The following is a 12,015-nucleotide window of genomic DNA, read 5'->3' as shown; positions in this document are numbered from 1 at the left end:
TTTTATGATTTTATGTCATGCTTAAAATTATTGTATGACAAATAATTATCAATAAAAAGATTGCTCGTTTAAAAAAATTTGTCATACCGAATAATGAAATTTGTGAAAATCTACTCCACGCTTATTTGCACACGAATGAGAGCGCCCCTACAGTTAAGTTTTATTGCGTTTAGAAAACTTGATAAGATTGAAGCGTCGTGTTTTCATTGAGGCAGAAGAGGGAAACTAGCTTCACATAACAAAAGATCATACGTCCATAATATAAAATAGTTCTATCTATGTTTTCGTATCAGTATCGATAGTATTTCCATGAATTCAACGATTACCATCAACGACACCGAGGAAGAGGTGATTGATTTAGACTCAAGCCAAGATATCAATATTACTGACAATGACCAAAGTGAATGTTCAATTGAGAAAGATTCATTACCGAACAACAATGCGGATAAGATGAACGTAACCAATAATTATATGGATAATAATAAAAATGCATCTACAATGGAAACTGGCGATAGTGAGAGTTCATCGACACCACTTTTGAAGGTTATGTTTCGAGATGAAAACATTGCATGGTAAAAAATTATTATTTGCTATTGATATATAATATATGTACATATGGACGTATATATATATATATATTATTCTTTATAAATTTTCGGGTAGAACGGGTAAATTTAATACTTGTTTATATAACCTAAAACGACATAAGCTGAATAATGGCTGAATAAACATACATATATCAGTGTCGTTCTTTATTTCAATTTGTTATATATAAAATAATCATTCTAATTATATATGATAAAATAAGTTATTTTGGTCCTAAGTGAGTTGCATCACTTAGTAAATATATTAAAATAATAGTATGTAACTAGTTTTTAATGTAATTAATTGTTTTTTATCGAGGTAACTTTTAATTCCATTTCCTTTATTGAATTTTTTAGGCAATATAGTAAAAGAATAAAAGTGTTTCTAGAGGAGTTAGTATCTTCCAAGATTAAATGTCAAGAAAATGATAATGGTTTAACGTTAGAAGTTTGGGATAATGATACTGACTCTACAAGTCAATCTATCGATATTACGACAGGGAGTGATGATAGTCAGGATATAATATGTGATACATTATTTACTGTAGATAAACAGCCAAGACCTGGAGATGAATTTGATGTTCCATCTTATAGTAGGGTCTGTTTTTTTATTGTATTGTTCAATATTTACATATAAGAAAAAACTATTTAATACTGATTGCTCCGAATAGCTAAATTGTTAATTATTCTTATTGTTTTAATGTTATTATTATTTTAGAAATATATATTATGTGATAATGTGTTTGATGATACAAAATTGAAATCAAGTAAATATCCAGAGGGTAACTCACAAAGGTTTATGTGTTTTAATTGTTCGGGAAATCATAATTTACGAGATTGTACAGAACCACGAAATTATACTGCTATAGAAGCAAATCGAAAAAATTTCAATATGAAAGGAAATTCAAAAGGTGTTAGATATCATTTGGAAAATAATCATAGATTTGATCATATAATCCCTGGTCAATTAAGTAACAATTTACGTAATGCACTAGGTCTCAGAAGTAATGAATTACCTAGACATATATATAGGTAATTAATTAAATTTCATGTTATAATTTTTAAAAAATCATAGGTAATAGAATAAAATTAAAAAAAGTATTCAATTTGTTAAATGTAAACAGATTACAAATATGGATTGTATGATGTTTATTAATCTAAATTGTATATAAAAATAATTTTCTTAGAATGAGGAAGCTTGGCTATCCTCCAGGATGGTTAGAGGAAGCACGTTTGCAACACTCTGGTTTGTCCCTATTCAATTCTGATGGCATTGCAGAAGAAGATCCTAATGATGAACCAGGACATATCGTTGAAGAAAGAGACAGAGATCAATATGATATAAAAAAAATATATGACTTTCCTGGTTTTAATGTACCAGCTCCACCTGGTACTTGGGATGTAAGCAACAGTAAATTTTATAAAAGTAATAGATTTTTACAAAATCAAATATACTAAACATTTATTATGAACAATAGGAGGATGGGAAATATTCTGTATCAACAATGTTGACTTTTCATAGCAAACAAAGAATGTTGTCAAACTTAAAAGGAAGAATGGCAGACGATGGATATAAGAGAAAAAAACTCAAAGTTTTTAGTAATACATCAAAAGACAGTCCAGTTCCAGAACCTACTGAAATGGAAATTGAGGATGTGGAAGGTATAGAAACTGTATATTCACACACAACAATTCTTTCAAAATTCACGTATTCTACTAATTAAATGCATATGTTATAAAAACATTTTTATTTTGTATTAAGTAGATAGTCCGGTAGAGTGCGTACCTACTAATGGGCTGTTTATACCGCCGCTGCCTCTGGACGACCCTGTAAAACCGCCAGAACCACTATTACCACAAGAATCTTGTGCAAAACCATCAGAACCACTATTATTAAAATCAACAACAATATCTGAGGATTCAGATTATCATTCTCAAGAATTACAATTTTCTGAAGCATTAGTATGTATAAAAGATATTACATACATTTAGCATTTCGTCCAGTATTAATTGTAGAAGGATAAGGAGAAGGATAAAATATTTTCGTAGCGTGTATTAAAAGATGAGATAAACATTTTTGTACAAAACATTTCAGGAAGACACTACATCGCCTTCTTTACGAGCGAATTCTCCGTCGTTATCCGAATTGGAGAATATGAAAAAGCAACTGCTTGTAGAACTCCAGAAATCAAACTCGGATATTTCATCAAAAAGCAATTCTTCGAATTCAGTATCAAAATCTGATATGCCACCACCTAGTAATGAGATTACTCCAGAATTAAATCGTATCCGTCAAAATGGAATTAATACAAGTCATGGAAGTGTGAAGTCTATTGACTTTGGTACGCCTGTATTACAGAGTACGTCTCCGTATAACAAATTGCCACCATCTGAAAAATTTTCAAAGAATATTTGCAATTTAATTAATTTTGAGAACTTACCTGATTCGACAGGTAAGTATGAACAAATGACCGGGGTTTTGCAGAAAGTAAGACATACATTAGCAAAGCTTCATCAAGAATAGTTGTATCTCATTATAATTCATGATTGAAAAAATTATCATATTTTATAAATGAGCAATAATTCCATTTTCTGGGAAGGTACAGAGATATAAATTTCATTTGATATATTATATTTCTAATTAAAAAAATGACATATATTTTTATCTGTAGTTAGTCCAAAATATATGGCATTTTTTAACATAAATCTTATGTTAGGAAACGTACAAACAACAGATTTATTCTCTATTGTTATACTTATCTTTCGGAACAAAAAATACACCTAGTATATTTTATGCAATCTTCGATTTCCCCTTTTAATCCTCAATAATTAATGAACAAATTCAAAGTTTCATTGGTCTTTAATCATTATAGAAGGCACATTAAAATTTTTCACATAATGAATTTATGTAGGAGGGTGGGCCTTGGAGTAAAATCCAATGGTCCTTTTAATTGATCTTTCTACTTATGTCTGGAAAACGAAAAAGCTTATAATTTTAAACAAAATTTCATAATGTCTTACTTATGAAAAGTACAAATACATACTATTTTTCTATTAATTAGTGGCATTTTCTCACGTGATACATTGTGACTGAACATAAACCATTTCATATTCATCAAAAAACATTTCAAACTTTATTTTCTTGTGAATTATACTTATCACCATACATTGCACATTTCTTCTGCATGTCCAGTTCGTTTTAAAATTGGTAAATATTTTTATCCATTTATGAAAATATATAAATTCAATATATGCATTTAAAACATTTGTTCTATTATCGTAACTGTCTATGCATAATTATTTTCTTTAACATGTTCGCTACCACGCGGCATGTGAAACATCTATCTATTTTAGCTTCACTAGTCTTACACACTATGCCACACATTTTCATTTATGCACATACACAATATGCTAAACTAAATAGACAGAGCAAACATTATATGATATGACACAGACGTGATACTAGTTTCTAGCTATAAAATTCAGAATTTATACATTTTACTTATTTATGTAATTTGAAAATAAAAAATCATATCTGTCACAGTGGTCTCTTAGAATAATATATACATCATACATACATACATATGCACACACACACATATATTATGATGGTAACAAACGTGTTAATAAATAATTGAATAATTAATTTTTTTTACTTATCAATATCTGTTGCGTGTTTTATACACACACACAGATTCTATAAACATAGAATTGAAATTGAAATTATTGTTAATTAATGAATTTATTTTTGCTATTTTTATATGGAAATTTTCATTCATGTTTTCTAATTAAAAGGTTAATAATAGCAAAAAGTTTATCAGTTCTAAAAGATACTGTGTACATATGTAAATAAGGAAAAGAATGTCTTGTGTTTTGTAATAATTATAACAAAATACTAACAGAAGCACGCCAATGCTATATTTAATGTGTATGTCATTTATTTTCCTCTCTAAAATATTCGATTATTTCTAACATATTTGCATAGTACAAAACGTAAATGACGTGAGAACAGAATTTGATTTAAAAACAAAAATTGAAAAATATTACTAAAACTATAATTTTTAAAGCTAATCTCTTATATTCTCGATGTACACGGTGTCTGAAAATAATTTGTCACGAGCATCGTAGGGTTATTCTATTGTGAAACTCTAGCTCGGTGAAGATTTACGAAAAAGGTAGCGGCAAGGTAGCGGTATTGACTTTGATCTTGAATTTCAATTTCGAATTTTTGTACTGCATCATATTTCACTCGTTATAAGGATTAACCCTTTGCACTCGAGAGATGATTCTCAGTCGCTATGGCGTTCCGTGTAGCAACTCGAAAGGAGAGTGAGAGGCGACAGTCCCTGTTTATGCTAGATTTCGACCTCTCCAATTGATGAGAACACAGTATTGGTTCGTAAATAGATTCCTTAGCTCTTTATATTGTTTGTTACGAAGTGTAAAGTGTTACACTTTAAGATGGAGATGAAATACTTATGCTCAAATCCTTCCAAAACTATGGTTCTGGTAACGTCTCCGACGTTAGTTCAGATTCGACGATCGTGCCAGAAGTATTATAGTTTTGTAAATCTAGAAGCTCTAAAAAAATGGATTTGGAAATTTCTTTAATTAATTCATATATTCTATAAAAAAGCAAAAGAACGAAAGGCCGCTGAACCACCTGCGATTTATAAAAACTTTAGTAGACCAGTTGAGAGGAGATATTCGACTACCGTGAGATCAAGCTTCAACGTCGGCTGCTAATTGTGATGAAATTCGGTTAAATGGAGAGCTCCATGTAATTTTAAAAAAGGATTGTAAGGTGTGTTCTTACGGAAACAAAGCAGAAAAAGACACGAAACAACTTATTATTGCGATACTTTTGCCGATAAGCCAAGGATGCATCTTGACACATGTTTTGTAAATTATCGTAAAAAAAATACAGAAAAAGTATTAAAAAATGATATGTTTAAAGATGTAAATATATATAGATTATTAAAATATAATGTTTTGTAAGTTAATTTTTGTATAAAATCATTTTATATTACCTACAAGACACTCGTCACATACGTGCAAAATCACCTCGAGTTGATGCTATGCTCGACCGAAAAGGCCGTCGAGTGCAAAGGCTCAAAGAAACTATGGATCGCAAATCATCTTCTCAGTCCTCTTGGAAAAAAATGTTAAAGTTTTATAAATTTTCGAATTCACATTGTTTGTAATGTACTTATATTTTGAAATCAGATGCATTAATCTATTACATTAGAATTACAGATTAATCTATAACAAAAAGAAGCAAGAGTCGAAAGTATGAACCAGAGACGGTTTACGAATATTTGCAACGCAACAGTGACCTTCGCTGCGATCATGTTTTGCTTAGAATCGATGCCACGATATAGTAAGGCAATATGATTCCCCCTCCAAGCAATGTCTTTTTCTTACCGGCCTGCGTTATGTCAGACACTTTACAAAATCGACAGCTATATATCAGATATATATTGGGTATAACAGATAATTACAAATAAAGTGAATTCTAAAGTTAATTAACATCTTTTTTTAAGAGAACGGTCGAATGCGACCCATGGTTCCTTTAAGACTTTCGATCCTCGCGATATAGTATAGAATAGAAGTATAGAATATGATGCAATTAAAGAATGACCCTGAATTTCAAGGTCCAGGTCAATTTTACAGCTACTTTTTTGTAGATCTTCACTGATCCAGTGGTGTAGAATGCTATGATGCACGTAATAAATATTTTCTTAAACAAATAGTACGTGTTGTAGCATTTAATATACGTACATTAAATATCCATAAATATGTAATTAGAAAATAGTGTATTGATTCAATAAGATTACTTACCATTACACATATTTTATCTTTTTTGTGAAATACACGTATATTTATAATAATTTTTTGTGATAATTGAGTCATGATGAAATATTATATAATTACAATACACATTTTCTTCAAACGATATAAATTACTAATTTTAAGCAAATGGAAATATATATTGTTATTCAGTTGGAAAATAATAATACTGTATTTTTCAAGAAACAAACTTACCAATATTCCACATTGTTATGACACCTTAATCTGTTCTTTTGTTACAAAATAAAGTAAACAATGAAAACAAATATAAAATACAATGCATGTTTATTGTTACAAATAAGACGGAGGAATGTACAACAAATAAAAAAGAAATATTTCATTTTTCATATTCACTATGTGAACATGGATTACATTAAATTTTATTTTTAAATCATTTTGTGTATAGTAAAACCATTAGGATTCAAATAGGGCTCCAACGTCCCTGTATAGATCATACAGAATAGCACAAATAATGTAATTCAACAGAAATTATTGGGGATACTGTTTCCAATGTTTAATTTTTGTACTGAGCAGCATGAAACTGTAATACTATTATATTTAGTTTTTCAATCCTATTACAAAAGAAAAAAGATTGCCTCAATTCATTGTATTGTTTTTAATGTGTATTGTACGCCTATATTCTCAGAATCCCTCAAAACTAACATAAAAAGCATAAATAAACGGCAATATATTTTAGTTCATCGTTACATTGTTTTTTAATTCATCAACAAATTTTAGTCTACAAAGTTCAATTACATCTCCTATAAAACTTTATCGAATTTAATATAAATACTAGAATACAATACCCTTATCGAATTACAGGTACTCAGGCTATTTACAATAATGAATATCAAAATACATTTTTAACAGTTTTTCCCCTATGATATACAATATGTGCAATCACAGTAACAACATGATGAAAAAGTTCTTATTATTCCAATTTAAAAATCGCAATTTCAATGTTAAAAGTGCCACGTGTTCGTAAAAGACTATTTCCAACAATCTGTGGCACGACATCGATGATTCGATTACGTATTATATTTAACGAAAATAATCTCGTTAAATTATATTTTTCTCTTTTGCACAGGTCCCCTGACATGTGATAGATTTTAATAAGTAAAACTGCAGAAAATAAAATGGGTATGTATATACTCGTTAAAGTGTATAAATATAATGATTCTCAAACCTGTGAAAGGAAGTTATAGTTCTTATTTGGTTAGATTAAATATATACTAGTTATATTTTATAAATCGAACGAATGAATTAATTATTCTCTCTCTAGTTCTTCTGTTATCATAAGTTTGGCAGATTCTACTATGAAAATCCAGTGTTTGTCATATTACATTTCTTATTGCGCTGTCGATGGAGGTACGGGAGGGTCGCCGTTTGAATCCTAAAAAAGAAGTTGTATAAATATTACGATAAAAATCTAAAGTAAAATAAAAACAGAGTTAATTATACTGCAAGTAATGTGCCACTTACGCGTTCGTTATCTCGATCTTTAGCTGTGTTGTTGGTTAATTGACGAAAAGAGTTTGGTCTAAGAACATACATAAGAACAGCGAATCCAATAATTAACAAAGTGGTCATGAAAAAGTTTGAGGACGACGAAGTATCGCGTGGTCCTGGCACTAGAAAATAAATGACGAAGATTATGAATTATGTCGATTCACAAAATTTACATTAACTTCACTAGTAAAATATAGAAAAAATACTTACATCGCGACATGCTAAAGCATTCATTATCCGTGCAATAATTTTGATTTTGTCGCAACTGAAATGAAAAAATATTGACGAAGGTCTATAAACATGACTAGGGAAATATTTTTTAGTTATTTTGATAATATGCATCTTACATACTATTTTTACCAGGTTTTTATCTACTTGTTCATATTTATTTATGTTAAGTAACGTTTGCGAAATAATCAGTAAAACAAACTCGTAAAACTTATCGCTTATCGCGACAAATTCTTACAAATCGGACAAAAATAATGTATTCGCTATTACGTACAGGAAACACACCTTACCTTAACCAACGTTGCATTCATTTATATGCTATATTGCGAATTTACTGATTGTTGTAAATAAGTCGGATAAAAATGTTATAAAACATACACATCGTAATAATAAAAGCAAACGATGATGATATAATTTTTCTTGTATATAGCTTAAGAAACTTATGGACATATGTAATACCTTTTTTTACTGTACGATCTTGGAATTTTTATGTCTTAGTCTTTCCATCATTTTGTTTTGACAATCAAACACATCTTTGATATGTTAAGAAAAATTTTTATGTAAAACTATATTGATAATGATCGTTTATGTTTTCTTAAAATTTAAGAAATTTTTTAACAATAGAAAAACACGCTTGGATCGGCGATGACCCAAAAGACGTAAGAATTAAAAATAATTAAATTAAAAGTAATAACGAAAATTACAGTCAATCATTGCCACTTACGATCAAAAGCAGACGCTGCATAGCAAATTCGCTCCACATATATTCGCACATATCAAATCCCTCGTCAGCCATTGCAGTATCTGTACTTCAAATCAAAGCAAGGGTTAATTATCATGTATTAAACTCCAAGTCTAGAATTACACGTTATTATAATCCATATTAATAATTAGGCTATATAATCATATTATGCAGTTATAATAACTATTCTAAAGCATCGTGTGTACAATATACTTTATCATTCGAATAATGAGTTCGCAATACACATATTACATATTCGCAATATACGTATGTAACTGACCATTACCATTCTCACCACTCCTTGCAAGTTCCAGCCTTATAAGCAGTGTTTTATTTGATTTACAGTAGATTGAGACCTAACCTGGTCAATTATCGGGGAAGATAAATTTTTAATATCCAAAGTATTTCTTTTCTTCATAAAATGCGAGTAAAATATGAAGTTAACAATACCTTCCTATAATAATACACCCAAGACTTATTCCACGTAGATTGGGTTAAGCTATAATAAGTACAAGTCAATAATCTTTTAAATGATGAAAATACTTTCTTTTTATAAAACATATATAAATAAATTTAAACTAATTTCTTTGGCAGATTTTGAACATTTTAACATCGTAAAGACATTAAATTTCTAAAATTTGTTCTTATATTGTAAAAGGAAAGAAAATAATAAAAATTCAAAGTCACTAAACTGCATAATTACCATACTAGGAACTTATTGCGTGGGTGTATTATCCTACAGAAACATGTAAAGTATTCGCACCTTACTTCCACTTAATGAAAAGGAGAGATATTCTGAGTGTTAGAGATATAAATATCTATCCAGATAATTGACTAAATAAGATTTCGACCTATGATCAATTAATAAAACAAAAAAAAGCACTACTTACAAAACTGGAACTATAAAAATATAAAAAGTTGAAACTTAAGGAATGGTAGGGATAATAGCGGTCAATTAACAAAATAACAGGCCAGTTAATAACACAATACGTATATTACGAAACTCACCACCAATCCATAATTACCAATAAATCCACATATTCAGCAAGACTATTTTTAACATATATTATAATATGTCCATGTATTACAATATAATATATATAATGTATGTTGGCTATTCATGCCGTATATTAATTTTGTACTAAATATATGTTTGCAATAAATACTATATATATATATTTTGTAACTTATATATATATTTTCCTATTGGTTTCAAAATTTACCAAGATAATTACGATTGTCGTATTTTATTAAACGGCCAAGAAATTCTCAAAATGTTTTATACACATACGATATAGGTACCATGAAAATGTTCTATGGTAAATATTCAAACACTTTCATGAGCCATTCTATATCAATTCTATGTAACATTATTATTTAGTTTTTGTGTTTTGCATTGTGTTTATATCATAATATATGTATATATATCTGAATAACCGTTGTAAATGAACTCATTTAGATGGCGATTATCAGAAACGAAAGGAAATACTCTAAATCGCGCGCGTGAAATCGTATCTTATACTATGTCACTTATAAGGTGGAATTATTCAATGTAATTTCGTCCCACGATAATGCTACAGTTTACAAATGAAATAAGTAAAGAAAGAAAATGTAAAAATATTACAATCATTGTTGTATGAAAATTATCACTAAGTTATCGTAATATTAGATTAATATTAGATTATTACATATAATAGCGCCGTTTTCTCCGTTTTTATAATAAATATAAAAATAAAACAAATTTATGTTTGTACTCAATACATTTCTGCGAGATTTATTTTAAGGCATTTTACATCCATTTATCCATTTATTTATATCTTCGAATTTTGATGTCCCAATCTTATTCTCTCATTATCGACAAACGGAAAAACGATTAATATATTAAGAAAAATTTCAAGAGAAGAAAAACGTGGTTTATTTTATTAATAACTAGACTGCGAATTAGTATGTACTTATGGTAAATTTAAAGATGTTAAAATGTACAAAATGCACATAATATGCAAAAATATAGAAAATGTTCAAAGTAAAATTCTTGTTACAAGATTTAATGGGTAATATTATGGTGGTTATGGTTATTAAAATTTCTAATTCAAATTTCTTGCATATGTTGACAAAACACTGTATGAAACTCGGCGCATTTCAGCGTGTGATTTTATTTATACAAATGACACGTGGAATGTGCCTCTGTTGTTGCTATGTATATGTTTATCAAACCTCTTTCTGTCATTCTTTTTTTCAGCATTTTAATTGTCGAATAGATTTTACACAAATACTAGAATTAGGTACATCTTGAAAAATATAATATTAAAAATGATAGATTAAATGAATATGTAGAAGAATATTTATATTCGATGTATAGAATAATTTTTACAGAGAATAGTACAAATTAAAGAAAAAGTACAAATGGAATATGATGAAAAAAATTTAACGTACAATGATCAAACAATTATCGAACAAAATAATGACTGTTTAACAACTGACAGTTCAACAGCTTGCTCATAGTCCATTAATATTAGCGTCAAATGAAGACAAAAAAAGTACATCAAACAAATAACGATCGTGAAGGAAAAAATGATAAAACCCTTACATACCTTAGTCGCTTTAGCAAAATAAGTATAATGCGAATAACCTTCGCGATAAAGTAGAATTTAACACTGTATAAAAAATAAGGACGTGCATATATTTACATCCAATACGTGTCAGCCATTACACTCGTCTTGTTGTATCTCTAATGTCTCAGTCGAGTACTGACGAATACCCAAGCTGAACTTTCATTGGTGCATTTTATGGTTGTGTGTCGTACAGTGTGAGTTGGAATTTAACAATTGGTTGTCTGTATCGAATAATTGCATGTTGCATAACAAATAACTTTCGAGAATTTTAAATAAATTATGTTTTCTAAATATTATATTTTAAACATTACATTATAATTTCATTTTGCACACGATACGCATATTTGGTTATTTATAGAAAACAATGAAAACAATTTGTATTTTATTTAACACTCTATATTTTGTATACATTTTATGTACATGTTAAAGACGTGTAAAATAAAAAAAAAGTATAATTGTATACAAATAATTACATATTGTGTATATACAT

At 28.7% G+C, this 12,015-nt stretch overlaps 2 protein-coding genes across 4 annotated transcripts; one reads left to right on the top strand and one right to left on the bottom strand.

Moving 5' to 3' along the window:
* The first annotated feature begins 309 nt into the window (after positions 1–309).
* On the top strand, positions 310–3,642 carry LOC117207041 (zinc finger CCHC domain-containing protein 8 homolog). Its single transcript, XM_033446858.1, has 7 exons — positions 310–572; positions 942–1,182; positions 1,303–1,616; positions 1,772–1,985; positions 2,063–2,246; positions 2,350–2,546; positions 2,680–3,642. Exons 1-7 carry the CDS (start codon positions 310–312, stop codon positions 3,106–3,108), a joined length of 1,842 nt encoding a protein of 613 aa, XP_033302749.1. The 3' UTR covers positions 3,109–3,642.
* Positions 3,643–6,702: 3,060 nt separating this feature from the next.
* On the bottom strand, positions 6,703–11,664 carry LOC117206966 (small integral membrane protein 14). 3 transcript variants are annotated; one of them, XR_004487453.1, is made up of 6 exons: positions 11,505–11,663; positions 8,896–8,980; positions 8,154–8,208; positions 7,917–8,065; positions 7,621–7,827; positions 6,703–7,526 (listed from the first exon to the last, which is right to left on the bottom strand). XR_004487453.1 is itself a non-coding variant. In XM_033446715.1 (5 exons), exons 2-5 carry the CDS (start codon positions 8,965–8,967, stop codon positions 7,783–7,785), a joined length of 321 nt encoding a protein of 106 aa, XP_033302606.1. In that variant the 5' UTR covers positions 8,968–8,975; positions 11,505–11,664; the 3' UTR covers positions 6,703–7,782. The 3 variants fall into 3 exon arrangements, 2 of the variants coding, with proteins under 2 accessions (XP_033302606.1, XP_033302607.1); XM_033446715.1 differs by having other exon boundaries at positions 6,703–7,827; positions 8,896–8,975; positions 11,505–11,664; XM_033446716.1 differs by having other exon boundaries at positions 6,703–7,827; positions 8,896–8,979; positions 11,504–11,663.
* Between the last annotated feature and the right edge of the window lie 351 nt (positions 11,665–12,015).

Source organism: Bombus bifarius, unplaced genomic scaffold, assembly GCF_011952205.1.
Source record: "Bombus bifarius isolate JDL3187 unplaced genomic scaffold, Bbif_JDL3187 scf7180000008014, whole genome shotgun sequence".
NCBI classification, from domain to species: domain Eukaryota; kingdom Metazoa; phylum Arthropoda; class Insecta; order Hymenoptera; family Apidae; genus Bombus; species Bombus bifarius.
This window is presented reverse-complemented; position numbering and strand designations above follow the sequence as displayed.